The 17724-nt window shown below is 39.7% G+C and overlaps 1 protein-coding gene across 5 annotated transcripts in view; it reads left to right on the forward strand.

The window, feature by feature from the left end:
• Window positions 1-17724, forward strand: part of LOC126106779 (zinc finger matrin-type protein CG9776-like) — a 268248-nt gene that overhangs the window by 220345 nt on the left and 30179 nt on the right. For all 5 annotated transcript variants that reach the window (XM_049913158.1, XM_049913157.1, XM_049913159.1 and 2 more), the window contains one exon: window positions 13730-14115. In XM_049913158.1, coding sequence (XP_049769115.1) covers window positions 13730-14115 — 386 coding nt within the window. The remainder of the gene's footprint in view (window positions 1-13729; window positions 14116-17724) is intronic.

A 17724-nucleotide genomic window follows, 5' to 3' on the forward strand; every position in this document is an offset into this window, starting at 1 on the left:
TGTTCCATGTGACAAATATTGACAGCTCTGACAAAAATGCGCCAACAGCGTGGTTCCCGTCATGTCACTGAAGTTAAATGCTGTCGGCCTGGGACGGGTAACCGTCCGGGTCTGCCACCTGCTGATGGCAAGCAGGATGCACTCAGCCCTTGTGAGGACAATTGAGGAGGTACTCTATTGAGAAGTAGTGCCTCCAGTGACGAAAAAAAACAATGGCCGGGAGAGCGGTGTGTTGATCGCGTGCCTCTCCATATCCTCTTCCAGTGCCGCCTTTGGGCTAAGGATGACATGTGGTTGATTGGTACCTTCAAGGACTGTTCTGACAAAATTCAGCTTTTTATGAAAATGCAATTAGGTGGCATACATTAAGGTTGCAATTACAATAGTAGCAACTATTTACTATCAACTTGTAAAAAATAGATACAGGTTGTCAAGTTGTTCTTCAAAGTATTCGCGAACATTATGTATAAACTGATGCCAGCTATGTCGAAGTCATTGGACAGCCGTGTTGGTAGTTCGAATGGAGCAGTTTGTCACTTGAAAAAGCGCTGTAACAGTTCTAAAACAAATCCCATAAAGTGCTTCGTTCAATTAAGGAGTCAAGTTGAAGTCACAAGAGCTTAAGTCGGGGGAACGTGGTGGCTGGTACAGCATTTTCCACCCTCATCGATCGAAAAGTTGGCTTCGCATTGAAATTTTTCTCAGACAGAAAAGTATTAATAGAAAATGGAGACCTTGTGGAGATATCATTTCTTCCAGGATGTGCTAGCAGTGAATCCAGAATATATAATATGGATTGATAAAATGTAGGTTAACGTGTGTCACGTGAGATCAGTCTTGTGGACAGACACCTAGATCGCAGTTATAAGCTGTGCCCAATTGAAAAGGAGACCTTCACTGTAGCTGCATCACCAGTGGGTGAATGCTTTTACTGAGAGATGGTGTGCTGATATTTCCAGTTGTACAAGCGGAGTTATGAGCCTTGCAGCAATTTCCTCATTTCTGGTGAGTTGTTTCCACGGTCTGTTGCTCGAAGGATTCCTCTCGATTGGTGGTTATCTTCGTGCAGAAGGGGATCACTCTTCATGGGTTTATCTCGGAATGGAACGGCTGTATGGAGAGCAGCAGCTCACACAGTGCACAATATACCAGTGGTATCAGTGTCGTGATGTGCGATGTACATCTTCACCTACACCTACATCTACATCTGTACTCTGCAAACAACTGTGAGGTGCACCATGGAGGTGCATCCCATCATACCAGTTATTAGCGTTTCTTCCTGTTCCGTTCACATATGGAGTGTGGGAAGAATGATTGTTTGAATGTTATCCTCACACCCCCTATGTGAGCAATACACAGGGGGTTATTGTGTACTCCTAGCATCGTCATTTAAAGCCGGTTCTTGAAACTTTTGTAATAGACTTCCACAGGATAGTTTACATCTATTTTGAAGGGTATACCAGTTCAGTTCCTACAGATAGAAAAAACCTGTGACCATTCATGTTGCCCTTATCTGTATATGGCCAATATCCCCTGTTAGTCCTCTCTGGTATGGGTCCCACACACTTCAGCAAGATTTTAGAATCAATCACGAGTGATTTGTAACCAATTTCCTATGTAGACTTATTGCATTTCCCCAGCATTCTACCAATAAACCGACGTATGCCATCTGCTTTACCCATAACTGAACCTATGTAATCATTCCGTTTCACATCCATACAAAGTGTTACACCCAGATACTTGTATGACTTGGCCGATTCCAAAAGTAACTCATTGATATTATAATCATAGGAGTCTGTGTTTTTTTCGTTTTGTGGATTGCAAAATTTTACATTTCTGAATATTTAGGGCAAGTTGGCAATCTCTCCACCATGTTCAAATCTTATCAAGATCTGACGGAATACTTATGCAGCTTCTTTCAGATATTACTTCACTGTAGGTAGCTGCATCATCTGCAAAATGCCTGATTTTACTATTAATATTGTCTGCAAGGTCGTTGATATCCAACTGAACAGCATGGGTCCCAACACACTTCCCTGCATCACAACCAAGTTACTTCTACATCTGACGATGACTCGCCATCCGAGATAACGTGCTGCATCCTCCCTACCAATAAGTCCCCAATCTAGTCACACATTTCACTTGATACCCCATATGATCATATTTTTGATAATAAGAGTAGGTGTGGTACTGAGTAAAATGCTTTTTGAAAGTCAAGAAATACGCATCTGATTGCCTCGATCTAAAGCCTTTCGTATGTCACATGAGAAAAGTGCGAGATGTTTCCAAAATCCATGCTAGTTGCCATTAAGTAGATCATTCTGTTCAAGATCTCATGTTTGAGCTCAGAATATGCTTTAACATTTTACAACCAATCTATGTTCGAGGGTATTGGAAAGCAGTTTCGTAAATCACTTCTACTACCCTTCTTGAAGTTGAGTGTGACCTGTGCTTTTTTCCAAGAACTGTGCACAGTTTTTTATTCAAAGGATTACGATAGGTTATAGTTAGAAGATGGGCTAACTCAACCACAAATTCAGTATAGAATGTGATAGAGGGGTACCATAAGGCCCTGGAGATTTCAGCTGTTTCTCAACACAGCTGACACTAATACTAATTTCATTCATCTTTGCAGTGGTACGAGGATTGGATTGGGGCAATTCTCCCAGGTTCTCTTTTCTGAAGAAACATTTGAAAATTGAGTTAAGCATTTCAGCTTTTGCTTTGCTACCCTCAATTTGAGTTCCTGTCTCATTCACTAGGGACTGGACACTAACTTACCACTCTCCGCCTTTACATACCACCAGAATTTCTTTGGGTTCTGTGAAAGATCACTTGACAGTATTCTGCTACAGTAGTGACTGAAAGCGTCACGCATTGCTCTCTTGATAGCTGAACATGTTGCATTCAGCATCTCTCTATCTATAGCCCTACACTTTGTTTTATACCCATAATGCAATAATCTCTGATTATTTAGAAGTTTCTTTACAGTGACTGCATACCTTGGAGTTTACCTCCCATTATGAACTGTTCTGGTGGGTACATATCTACTCAGTGCATGGTGATGTAGTCTTTTAAACTTGAGCTGGGTTTCCTCTACGTGCTCGTGCCCTGTGCTGAACATTTCAAACTCCTCATTGAGATATGACACTACTGATTTTTTTATCTAGTTTACTGAGCATATATATCTGGTTGTTTTAGCTGCCCTTTGTACTTTGGTAATCATTGTTGCCACGACTGCATTATGGTCACTGATGCCTGTTTCAATGTTAACATCCTCAAAGAGGTCAGGTCTGTCTGTTGCCATTAGATCCAATATATTTCCATAATGAGTGGGGTTCCTTACTACCCATTCTGGGCAGTTTTCAAAGAAGACATTTAGTAAAGTTTGATAGGACGTCTTTATCATGCTCACCACTAACAAAACTGTAATTTTCCCAATTAATTGTTGGATGATTAAAGTCTCTACCAACTCTGACATACAGTTGGGGAACTTACGATGTATTAACATCGAGAACGTGGCACCCTGGGCAGGCACACGTTGTCGCAATCAGCACCACGGTTTCAGCTGTTGAGGAGCTCATTCAGCTGAATCATTAGACCAACACATATGACTCTGTTATTGAACTGTTGATAAGCGAAGGAATTGTGCATCACTTAAATCACGAGCAGCTTTGTTATGGTGAAGTTTGTGCACAGTAGGTGCTCAAACATCTTTCAGAGAATCAGAAGACTATGAGAATGGATGTTTACACCTGAGGCATCTGTTGAGATACACTGAATGTGGAATGGATTTCATTGTTGAGATTGTGATGTGATGAAACTTGGTGCCATCACATCGAACCTGCCTCCAAATGGGTGAGCACGGAGTGGTGGTATCCCAGCTACCCTCATCCAAAAAGAGCCCAGCCTTCCCCGGAGACTAGAAGACATGCTCAGTTTCTTTCGACGAAAATGGACCTCAACTCATTGACTGGCTACGGTGGGGTGTGACAGTGAATGATGAATAGTATTGGAACGTGTTGCTGAGGGTCAAACAGGCTATCAAGAACAAGGTGCTTCTCCAGAATAACGCTAGGCCCCGTGTGGCCGAGGATACCCTTGAGCTCCTTCAAAAATTTTGATGGGCAGTCCCAGAACATCCTCTGTACAACTCAAATATCTCCCCATGTGACTCGCATCTTTAGAGCCTTAAGACAATCTGCAAAATGTCAGAGGTTTATCTGTGCCAAGGAATTGCAGTACAATGTGATCTGTACACTAGATCTGTCAGTAACTCAGGAGTTGCTACACTGTAGCCATACACTCCTGTCGTATGCGCCAGAATAAGCGTATAAGTGTCTGTGGAAGTTATGTGTAACTATAATGTTCCATATGAGCTATAATTATAATAATCTTATTAAAATTTTATGTATACAGTCTCCTTTTAAGTTGGGTATGCCTTATATACAACAGCGAGTAAACAACCTTGTAGTATTTGCTTTTAGCTAACAAGTCAACAACGTACAACTTCTCGGCTGATTTATTTGTAGAAACTCTTAATTGTCAGATAAAAGTTACCACAGGGGAAAATGTCTGTGTTGCAGCCACTCAGTAAGTCACACTTTAATGTCAAACTTTGTGGGAGTTTCTTCAGTCTGCCTGTTATGATAAGGTGCGCTATAAATTACAATGAAACAGCAGGTGACAATTGCTACCACACACAGTTCTGTCAACTACAAGTAATGGCTCAAAAGTCTTGGGAATGCTCGCACACATGCATCACGTATGAGATTCCATCATTTCACGTTGTCATTATTGCAAACGACATCAGCCAGCAATGGAGACTTGCTGTCAAGGGTGGAAACTGTAATACAAGCCCCCATTCATATATTCAAGTAGACTCTAATGAAGGCAATCATGGAAAAGCTTTTGAACTGTGGTGCTGTAGAAAAATGCTGAACATTGGTTTAACAACAGTATGGAAATCGTAGCTTGCTACTTACCACAGAGAGCAGCCTTCGAGTCACATTCTGCCTATCTGTGAATTGATTCCCTCTGTATGTAGTGAATAGCAATCCATCCTTCCACATTGTCGTTGTTCCATCCTGGACTTTCATTGTCAGAATATTAGGTTGGTAGTTTGGATGGTTAATGAGGAAGTACTGAATTAAATTGGAGAGAGAAGAAATTTATGACACAACTTGACAGAAAGAAGAGATTGGTTGATAGATTCTGAGGCATCAAGTTTGATAATGGAGGGAGGTGTGGGATGCAAAAAGTGTGAGGGAGACCGAGGGATGAATACAGCAAGCAGATTCAAGTGGCTGTAGGTTGCAGTAGTTATGCTGAAATGAGGCGGCATGCACAGAATAGACCAGTGTAGAGAGCAGTGTCGAACCAGTTTTCAGACTGAAAAATAAACAACATGTGAATGCGCATTGAATATTCAGGCTTCAAATCTTTTTTACTATTCCCTATGCAAAATTGTACATCACCATCTTTCTTGCAATGTCATGTTTCAAGTTAACAGTGACCACTGTGTGAAGAGTGTCAGATTTGTAATGTGATACATCATTACTAACATACCTAAGGAATTGTTGACAAAACTGTAAATTGTAGTTGAAATCACAATCAGAAAATTTCATTGGGTACTGTGAAATCTAGCAAATTAATGCTGTCTCACACATAAAACAAATATTGATTCAGAGAAATATGTATTCCCCTCCTGTTTGAATGCACTTTTTATAGCATTTCTGCCAATCCTCGAACATGTAGTGCAGGCCATTCTTTGTCAGGTCCTTGTAAATTGCTGCAGTTTACTTGAGCACTGCTTCAGAATTCCCAAACTGAATGTGCCAAAGCTTTGCCCTTAGTGACAGGAACAAAAACTAAATTAGGGGTGCAAGATTGGGCCTATAACACAGGTGTGGTACACGGGTAATGTTGAACTGATCTAGAAACTGCATGACTTGATTTGCGAAGTGAGGCTGCACATTGTCGTGATGAAATTGCCACTCAGTTTAGCCAATACTGACAAGTATTGTGCTATTGTAACTGTTGTGTGAGGGGAAACTTTTAGCTGGTAAATCATTCCATGACAGTCAAAAAATGTAATCACCATCAGTTTCCCTGCAAAAGGAGCAACTTTCACCCTTTTTGTGCTGGAGAACCTGGCAATTTCCATACTGTGCGGGCTTGTTTTCCTTCAGGATCATAATGATTCAGTTGTGACTCATCACCAGCGTTAATTCCAGAAACGCATCCCCTCCATCAGCAAAGGGAGACAGCACCTCACGGCTTGTCTCCATTCACATAGACTTTTGTTTGGTAGTCAGCTGACATGGCATCCACCAGGCACAAGTATGGGTCAGACAGAGATGATTATGCATAGTCATAATGACAGTGCCATATAAATTCTCAACACTCCACGGAAGTTAGCAAATGCTATCCGCCGATCCTCACAGACAATCACAGCAGCTGTGTTGATGTTGACTTCAGTCACAGCAGAAGCTGGAACACCAGGCCCACCTTGTTCAACACAGACAGGTCAGCCTTCTTGTAAGTCCCTAAATTACCTAAACACCATTGCACGAGATAGTACATCTTAACCAGATGCTTCTTGCAGCTTTTTGTAAGTTTCAATGGCTGTACGCTTTGTACAAACACAGAATTTTATTATGCCATACTGCTCCTTTCATGTCATCTCCATTGTTTGGTATTCAAAATGCAAAGGGTGTGTACTGATACAAGAGTGCTGCTGCCTATTGACATTATACAGAAAAAACACTCTTTTCAAATATTCGTGGTACAGATAGAAAACTTATCACAGAAACTACAGGGAAAAAATAAGTCTCAGTCCTCGTTGATCAGCCCTCGCACGATATTCTGGCACGATGAGGCAAATGTAGTGGTACACCTATTGGCAGGATTGTAGAGCAAGGCCGTCACTGATCTTCTAAACTGCAAAAGGCTATTATAATATTGTAAATTACACAGCTTAGCTTTTTGCTGTGCAACAGCTCCCTCCCCAACCCCCAGTTTCCTGTCTCTGATGTAGATGCAGGTCTCATTAGCTTATTTTTTTCTGCAAAAGTTAAAGACCTTTTGACAGCTTCTCAAGTATTGAACTGAAACTTGTATAACTCAGTTTTAGGAACAGCTTGTTTCAACTAATAAATAATCTATGTTACATATTCCTTTTACAAAGATAATAACTTTTTTCCCCCACTATTGAGCAAAATAATGATGTGATTTTATTTTTTGCTTATATAACATAAACGTGCACACTATCTGATCAAAAGTACCCGGCCAGCTATTAGTGGATGTTAATATTTGGGTGTGCCCACCCTTCACATTTATGACTACCGCAGCTTTGCTTGGGACACTTTCTGTGAAGTGCCTGAATGACTGTGGAGGAATGGCAGCTCATTCTTCCTCTAAAACTGAAAACAGAAAAGATGGTGATGTGGGATGCAGGGATCTGGAGTGAAACTGACATTCTGAATCATCCCAAATGGGTCCACTGTGTTCAGGTCAGTACTATGAGCAGGTCAGTCCATTTCGGGAATGTTACTGTCCACAAACCATTGCCTCACAGGCGCTGCCGTATGATAAGGTGCATTACCACGTCGATACAGTCGTCATCTCCGTACTGTTACTCTACTGTATGCAGTACAGGTGCTTTAAAATTTGATAATATCCTTCTGCATTTAGTGTTTTCTTAAGCGCAATAAGCGGACCGTACCGTAACATCCTCATATCGTAACACCACCTCTTCTGCGTGTCACTGTTAGAACTGCACGTGGTGGCAGGTAACTTTCTTACAGGCATTTGTCACACCCAAACCTCTGCATCGGAATGCCAAAGGGTAGAGATAAATTTGTCACTTCCACTCATTTCCTGTCATCCACTGTCAAGTGGCAACAGTTTCAACACGTCATCAAGTGACACTTTTTCATACAATTGTTTACAACTGCCCTCTACAATGCTAGACACCCCCTGCCAGTCATTATGTTAGGTCTGTCGATCTAGGTTTAGCCACCATTGTCGCTTCACATTTCCGCTATACGATCGTATCACTGATAGCAGACTTGGGCAGCATTAGGAGAGTTTGAATGTCACTGGTGGATTTGTTATTCTGGTGGTGACATCCGATGACTAGTTTACGTTCAAAGTCACAGAGCTCTCTTGAGCAGTCCAGTCTGCTGTTACTGCTTCTCTACTGATACCACACTATTTCTCGCCTTTTTTACTGGCAGGTAGAGGTCAGTTCCACATTACATAGTGGTGTCCTGATACATTTGACTGGATAGTGTACATTTTTAAAATGTGAAAATATCCCCCAGACAGTTCAACAGGGTATTCAACTGTTTTCTGGAATCTGTCATAAATGACTAATTATGTCAGTTTATACTCCTAAAGTGATTTTTTTTCCCTCTTGAATTTCAGTATTCTTTTATAGAAACTGACACAAACTTCATATAATTTGAAAGCGTGCTGAAACATTCTGTTCGAGTCTCGATGCCTGTGATGTCACTCGCTAGCTCACTGCTCCTAGTGTCTGAATGCTAATTCACGGTGATGTCTCGTTTTGGATTTTACGTTTTGGAAAATGTATTGCAAATGGTGTCTAGTACCGTACTCTACAAATACATTTATAAAAACTCTGAAAAGTTGTTTTTACGCATGAGAATGAGAAGATGCGTAAAATGAGGTTGCACTGTACTTGCAAATTGCAACCCCGTGGGTATAAAGAGTTACTGATGATGTAATTAAAAGTGTGCTGTACTGTGAAGTTAACATCAACTTACCTCCAAGGTACACTCTCCCACTGTTATAATGAAGGATAGCATCATTCGAAGAAATTAAACTTGTAATGAAAATTGTCGTTTTACCCAGATACACCTCAATTATTTGGTAGCTCAGTTGTTAGAGCAATAGACTGCCAAATTTTATAATATTATGTCTGCAGATCTCAGGTTTAAATCTAACCCAAAAGAACATTTTAACTTATTTGTAAAAAACAACTCTACAGTCCGCTCATATGAAACCCAAATAACAATTACAAAACTTAACCACACTGATCAGAAGCAGAATATTACGTATTTTCCACGCTGTTTGTGTGGGATTACATTTGCAATTGCTGTTCACATACGTCATTTTCAAAAAGATGTTTTCTTGTTAATGTGACCACAAACTTTTTCCATTATTAGAATCAGTGTTCTATCTTCGTACTGTCCATCTAGGATCCTTATTGTTTATCTTTGCAGTTTCATCATCTTACATAATGTATAGATGAAGTAAGTCTGCTTAGATGCTAGTGTTAGTTTACACTCACCATCATCACAGCCCTTACTCTTGTGTCACCTGTGTGTCGTACTCGCATTGTATCTCTCCGTACAATCTCATCGTCCTACACCTCATTGTACCGTGGGCGTATGGTGATATTTTCACTACTAACAATGTTTTCCAAAAAAGTGAATTGTTTGTCACAAAGTAAATGCATTTATCCTCTGTTGGCCATTTCTCAGACTAAGACTGATGTGGTGCTGTATATAATACACTCACAATCGAAACAAATGTTACAATCAGTTACTGATAATGCCATTTTCGTATTTCATGTGAAATTTTTCAAAATATGTGACCCTTCCAGCATTAGAACATGTGACCTCTTCATCTGCAGTCAGATGTGCTGTCTGTCGTGCCACAGAATGCCTGCTGGATATAGTATCTCCATAAATGCGTCAACTTTCACAGGGCTTCCTCTGTCAAGATTCACAAAATTTCTTTCTGTTGTTACTTAAAAGTTGTAATTGCATTTTCCATCACTGAATAGCTAAACTGTTTGTAGAAAAAGTAAATATAAATCTGGTAACTTTGTAACTTCTGCTAATGCTCCTGTAACACACTTATAGCTTCGTCTTACTGCTAGTCCATGACATCACCAGAGCATCAGACAGTAACGGGTGACCAGATCCTGATATTTAATTATTTTTAAGCTTTAATTAAATAAAAGTAACAGATTTTTGTGAGAATATTGACTGTAAATGCTATTCAAATTTTGTAATCAATCAGAATAACAACAATCCAAGCCATAGTGTTAACATAGGAAAATAGCCTATTGTGCCGTGACAAGTTACTGTACTGTGTAACACGCCTGAGTGTGTGTATAAAACTTATTTTGGTTTAATAATATATTGCCTTAGTATTTTCTCCTTTTTCTTTCTTTGTAAACAGATTATCTGATGAGAACTTGGTAAGAAGTTGAAGCTGGAATATGATATATACTTTAGGGAACAAACAATGAACTAACATTACAGATTTCTCCACAATAACATTATGAACACAGTGCGATTTTTCTCTTTAAATTGGTGTTGGTGCTTATTGCAGGGCTTATTAATTCATCGCCAACAAACTTTTAGGAAATGTGGTGAAATGCCACACAACTGGAGCCATTGTGCCGTAAGTTTACCTTTTTTCCGTAAAAATATTAGGTCTTTTGCAGCTTTGAAATACTCTTCCCATCAGATGAGAATTATAACTGAGTTCAGGGTTAATTATTGTGACTTGTAGAACAAACTTCATAATTATAAAGTCAGAGAAATACTCGAAGTTGTGCGTTATCTTCGAATAACATTTTCAATCGATATACTTTACATTTTTAATTATTTGACGTACCAGTAATTACAGGTTCGGAGATGCGAAGTGTTTAATGTTATTGTAATGAAATATGGATGTGGACTCTGACCACAATCTATTGCTTATGACCTGTAGATTAAAACTGAAGAAACTGCAAAAAGGTGGGAATTTAAGGAGATAGGACCTGGATAAACTGAAAGAACCAGAGGTTGTGCCGGCCGCGGTGGTCTCGCGGTTCTAGGCGCGCAGTCCGGAACCGCGCGACTGCTACGGTCGCAGGTTCGAATCCTGCCTCGGGCATGGATGTGTGTGATGTCCTTAGGTTAGTTAGGTTTAAGTAGTTCTAAGTTCTAGGGGACTGATGACCACAGCTGTTAAGTCCCATAGTGCTCAGAGCCATTTGAACCAGAGGTTGTACAGAGTTTCAGGGCGAGCATAAGGGAACAATTGACAGGAATGGGGGAAAGATATACAGTAGAAGAAGACTGGGTAGCTTTGAGGGATGAAGTAGTGAAGGCACCAGAGGACCAAGTAGGTAAAAAGACGAGGGCTGGTAGAAATTCTTGGGTAACAGAAGAAATATTGAATTTAATTGACGAAAGGAGAAAATATAAAAATGCAGTAAATGAAGCAAGCAAAAAGGAATACAAAGGTCTCAAAAATGAGATCGACAGGAAGTGCAAAATGGCTAAGCAGGGATGGCTAGAGGGCAAATGTAAGGATGTAGAGGCTTATCTCACTAGGGGTAAGATAGATACTGCCTACAGGAAAATTAAAGAGGCTTTTGGAGATAAGAGAACCACTTGTATGAACATCAAGAGCTCAGATGGAAACCCAGTTCTAAGCAAAGAAGGGAAAGCAGAAAGGTGGAAGGAGTATATAGAGGGTCTATACAAGGGTGATGTATTTGAGTACAATATTATGGAAATAGAAGAGGATGTAGATGAAGATGAAATGGGAGATACGATACTGCGTGAAGAGTTTGACAGAGCACTGAAAGACCTAAGTCGAAACAAGGCCCCGGAGTAGACAACATTCCATTGGAACTACTGACGGCCTTGGGAGAGCCAGTCCTGACAAAACTCTACCATCTGGTAAGCAAGATGTATGAAACAGGCGAAATACCCTCAGACTTCAAGAAGAATATAATAATTCCAATCCCAAAGAAAGCAGGTGTTGACAGATGTGAAAATTACAGAACAATCAGTTTAATAAGCCACAGTTGCAAAATACTAATGCGAATTCTTTACAGACAAATGGAAAAACTAGTAGAAGTCGACCTCGGGGAAGATCAGTTTGGATTCCGTAGAAATGTTGGAACACGTGAGGCAATACTAACCTTACGACTTATCTTAGAAGAAAGATTAAGAAAAGGGAAACCTACGTTTCTAGCATTTGTAGACTTAGAGAAAGCTTTTGACAATGTTGACTGGAATACTCTCTTCCACATTCTAAAGGCGGCAAGGGTAAAATACAGGGAGCGAAAGGCTATTTATAATTTGTACAGAAACCAGATGGCAGTTATAAGAGTCGAGGGGCATGAAAGGGAAGCAGTGGTCGGGAAAGGAGTGAGACAGGGTTGTAGCCTATCCCCGATGTTATTCAATCTGTATATTGAGCAAGCAGTAAAGGAAACAAAAGAAAAATTCGGAGTAGGTATTAAAATTCATGGAGAAGAAGTAAAAACTTTGAGGTTCGCCGATGACATTGTAATTCTGTCAGAGACAGCAAGGGACTTGGAAGAGCAGTTGAACGGAATGGACAGTGTGTTGAAAGGAGGATATAAGATGAACATCAACAAAAGTAAAACAAGGATAATGGAATGTAGTCGAATTAAGTTGGGTGATGCTGAGGGAATTAGATTAAGAAATGAGACACTTAAAGTAGTAAAGGAGTTTTGCTATTTAGGGAGTAAAATAACTGATGATGGTCGAAGTAGAGAGGATATAAAATGTAGACTGGCAATGGCAAGGAAATCGTTTCTGAAGAAGAGAAATTTGTTAACATCTAGTATAGATTTAAGTGTCAGGAAGTCGTTTCTGAAAGTATTTGTATGGAGTGTAGCCATGTATGGAAGTGAAACATGGACGATAACTAGTATGGACAAGAAGAGAATAGAAGCTTTCGAAATGTGGTGCTACAGAAGAATGCTGAAGATAAAGTGGGTAGATCACGTAACTAATGAGGAGGTATTGAATAGGATTGGGGAGAAGAGAAGTTTGTGGCACAACTTGACCAGAAGAAGGGATCGGTTGGTAGGACATGTTCTGAGGCATCAAGGGATCACCAATTTAGTATTGGAGGGCAGCGTGGAGGGTAAAAATCGTAGGGGGAGACCAAGAGATGAATACACTAAGCAGATTCAGAAGGATGTAGGTTGCAGTAGGTACTGGGAGATGAAGAAGCTTGCACAGGATAGAGTAGCATGGAGAGCTGCATCAAACCAGTCTCAGGACTGAAGACCACAACAACAACAACAATGAAATATACTGAACTTCTTGTCTAGTAAGTCTTCTCATATAAAAGTTTTTTTGGCTGATTCATAAATTCATCTCCGGCTGTATACAATGCAAATGTTATCGCTGGGAACAGACCACATTGTGATCAATTAGCTCGTAACGGATGTAGAGAATTTTCATTACATTAATTGCAGGCTCAATTACAAAGCTTTCAACTTCGGTTATTGTAATGAAACCCAGTGAGGCTCTTGGCTGTGCAGGTTCCCATCTTCTTTTTTTCCGCTAGAACATCTTAGTGATCGCCACTGCCCACAGAGAAGTACAACGCTGCGTTATCGCAACCTTGTACACTCCACGTGAAACAAAAAATTGTCTGACTATTTTAAAAATAAAGCCAATATAAATGCTTTGAAACAAAAATTTGTTTGTGTTTACCAGACATCACTCGGGCTGGAAAGACATCAGTGGTGTTGAAATATTTGTAACACTGCAACAGTAATGAGAACAAACTGTATAAAGAGAGTGTAATCGTATTGTAATTTCTTAACAGTCAGATGCCTCAAAATTATACAATCCACAACAAAATTGCTCGATATAAGTATTGTCGTTTGGGACTGGCTCGCACTGTACAATAATTTTTACCTCGCAAGGTCGAGCCCCACCGTGAAGAGCAGCCCGCCGGACCGACGGACACCTTCCGGGAGCAAGCGCGGTGACCCGTCGCACATCGCGGCTGCGGACGACAGCGAGACGAAGTTCGAGCGAGCCACTGCCGAGTCTGCAGCAAAATCGCGCAGCAAGGCCAAGCGGAGCGGGAGTAGCGTCGTCGGAGGCGGCGGCGGCGGCACCGGCAGTAGCAGCGCGGCCGGCAGTGTGGGAGGTGGAGGAGGGCCGAGTGCCAGTGGCGCACCGGCGCAGGCGGCGGCCGGCTCCAAGTCCAAGCTCCCCTTCATCGGCCGCATGCCCATACTCAAGAACATTGCGGCAAAGAGGAAAGGCTCCTCTACTGACAGAGGAGATGATGACGGAAAACTAGGTAAGAAGTTTGTTTGCTTCAGTTGGGGAAAACCCAAAATTTTTTTTAGAATTCCGGGAATTTTCACAGTTTTGGTTTTCGGTTAAATTTTTGTAATTTTGACTGATAAGAATTTTGCTTTAACCCCTTGCTGTAGAGTAATACTCCAGCAATGAAACATAAATAAGAACTCTGATGGAATTAAAATTTTCTTGAGCCATACGAGTCACAGCTTTATCTTCGACAATAATAGAAGCTGAAGAAATGAATTAAAATTTGTGCCAATGCTGGGACTTGATACTGGGTCCTCTTGCTTTACTAGGCTGATGTGCTAACCTTTATGACACCATAGCAGTACTGCTAACAGCTGTACAACTACCCTAGTCCTGTGCCCTCCCCAAAACAAACTTAATTTCACGTCATTTTCCCCTTCTTAAATTGTCAATAGTGCAGAGAACCTCAGCAATAGTGATGATTTAAGAAGGGGAAATGGGTTGAAGGTGTGAATTGAGGTTTGTGTTAGGGAGGGCAATGGACTATGGTAGTGTTGGACAGCTGTGTTAGCTGTACCACTACAGTGGTGTAATGGTTAGCACACTTGCCTAGTAAATCAAGAGACCCAATATCGAGTCCCAGCATTGGCACAAATTTTAATTCATTTCTTCAGCTTCTGTCATTGTTGAAGCTAAAGCTGTGACTCGTATGGCTTAAGAAAATTGTAATTCCATCAGATCAACAAATCACCTACACCTTCTGAGGTACAGGCAGGATTTCCCCCTTATGTCCAATGCTGAGGTCTATTCCAATACTGGAGAACCTTGGTAATAGTGATGATTTAAGAAGGGAAAAATGGGCTGAAGACGTGAATTGAGATTTGTGTTAGAGAGGGCATTCAACTAGAATAGTCAGTGTAACTACATGAGCTGTACTGCTATGGTGGTGTAACGGTTATCATATCTGCCTAGTAGAGCAAGAGACCCAGTTTCAAGTCCTGGCCATGGCACAAATTTTAATTCATTTCCTCACCTTTTATCATTATTCAAGGTAAACAAGGGAATAACACCAAAATAAAATTTTAGTTGCGAAGAAAATGCACCATTTGCAACAACAAAACACAGTGCCTACTGCAAAATGTGTCAGAGGCTTTAGGGCAAAGGCTATGCAATACTTCGTAACAACAAACTGCTTTCGAGTAGTGTGACATTACAACTGTTAACATTTCAAACATGTCACGGGAAAGTACTGCAAATGGTGATTTGAGAAGTGTCAGTTTCAAAGTAAATTTCCTCTAACGAGAGATGAATTATATTGCTTGTGAGAATTTGTAATGAGTTTCTGAAATCGTGCAACATTTGACTCTCGTTCAAAACTTAACACCTTGAGGACCAGCCTTTTAGCTAAAATTTCAGGCCCAGAAGACCAACCATGTGTGTAATTATTTAAAATTTTACTGGCATATTTGTGTTTTTGATATATATTAAAGGGTAACACACAGTGAAAAAGAGCTTCAGAAGTTATCGTGGTGTGTTTGGTGGAATTTGTATTTATACCTTCATAATACGAAAATATGCAGTGTATGTGTTATCACGCATCAGGTTTTACAGCTATTAGTGAAAGCCTATTTTAACATAACACTGAAAATATGTACTTTCACCCACGGTATAGTGTATTTTCACCGGCAAAAATCCTTGCCCCCTACCCACATATATACCCTCGTTAGGTGCCCATATGGGAGGTGTTCCTGTACAAGAAGCACCTGTTAATTATCTTCTGTGATACTGAAATTAAATGTGATATTGCCTGAGACAGGCCATTATGGGGAGTTGCAAAGTTTCTGACTTTGCACAGAAAGAATGGAATCAGTACGTTGGCTGTGCACAATCTTATTCTGAGAAAATCAATTGTTTTTGTACAGCTCTGAAACTATTTAGTTTATTATACTGGTAGTTTGCATGCAGTTAATTGATATACAGACAGGCACATCAAAAAGATTACTGAACACACAGGATTTCGGTTAAAAGGCCTTCTGAAATAGACAACATACACAACCATTAATGCAATCAAAATATAGTATTTAATATTTTAATTTGTGTCTGCGATTTATACTACTGAAGAAATAACTTGTAAATGATGTTGTTGTTGTTGTTGTTGTGGTCTTCAGTCCAGAGACTGGTTTGATGCAGCTCTCCATGCTACTCTATCCTGTGCAAGCTTCTTCATCTCCCAGTACCTACTGCAACCTACATCCTTCTGAATCTGCTTAGTGTATTCATCTCTTGGTCTTCCTCTACGATTTTTACCCTCCACGCTGTCCTTCAGTACTAAATTGGTGATCTCTTGATGCCTCAGAATATGTCCTACCAAGTGATCCCTTCTTCTGGTCAAGTTGTGCCACAAATTTCTCTTCTCCCCAATTCTATTCAATACCTCCTCACTAGTTATGTGATATACCCATCTGATCTTCAGCATTCTTATGTAGCACCACATTTCAAAAGCTTCTGTTCTCTTCTTGCCTAACTATTTATTGTCCACATTTCACTTCCATACATGGCTACACTCCATAGAAATATTTTCAGAAATGACTTCCTGACACTTAAATCTATACTCGATGTTAACAGATTTCTCTTCTTCAGAAATGCTTACCTTGCCATTAAAACTTGTAAATAATTTTGCTTATTCTAATAATTATTAAATTTGAAACTAAAATGTCCTCTTTTTGAAAAATTTAAATTGAAAATTATTAAAACTTGTAAATAAATTTGCGTATTCTAATAATTTTCTATTTAAATTTTTCAAAAAAGGACATTTTAGTCTCAAATTTAATAAGAAAGTAACATGGAAAAAATCTGCGTTATAAAACCTGGAGAAAAAAAAACTTGAATTTGAAAATGATCAGTTGCTGGACTCTGATAAACAACTGGATGATGTAGCTATGGGATACCCCCTCAGTTGTATCCTTGCTGAAATCTTCATGGACAGTTTTGAAAACAGTTGTTGGAGAATAATCCACTGTCTTCTAAAGTTGAATAATGGTTTAGGTTTGTTGATTATCAGTTGTTCTTAAGTACAGGTACTACCAGACAACTTCAAAAACCCATCAAGCAGCTAAATTCTAAATGTAACAGGGCCAATCCGAGTATGAGGTCCAATAAAAATTAAAGTCGGTTGCTTGACCATTTTTAAATATTTTAATTTTTTTATATGTGTTTACCCTATAATTGAGAAGTTCTGACAGTTTTTTTAAAAAAAATTACTTTTCACCTTTACTGAATGGAGGCCATTTTCATTTGTAAGCATGCAGCGATGTTTCCGTTTAGAGACGTTAGCAAAAATATATCTCTGCACTGGGTTAAGTTACAATATTGCAATTCACATGATTGGTATCCAAATTTTCAAAACTTCCCTTTCTATGCCCAAAAATAATGACGAGTGATTTATGAGAGTGTTTTTATTTTATTTTTTTGTTTTTTTCCCTATAGTTAGATATCATACTAGCCACATATAGAGCAGGAACACTTACAGATGTTTCCTTAATTTTTTATTAATTTTTGAAATTTGATGATTTTCATTTTTTGTAAAATTTGGGGATAGTTATCTCAGGTGGGACTGAATATAAAAATCTGATTTTAG

The sequence above is a fragment of the Schistocerca cancellata genome, chromosome 10, assembly GCF_023864275.1.
Source record: "Schistocerca cancellata isolate TAMUIC-IGC-003103 chromosome 10, iqSchCanc2.1, whole genome shotgun sequence".
Lineage (NCBI taxonomy): Eukaryota > Metazoa > Arthropoda > Insecta > Orthoptera > Acrididae > Schistocerca > Schistocerca cancellata.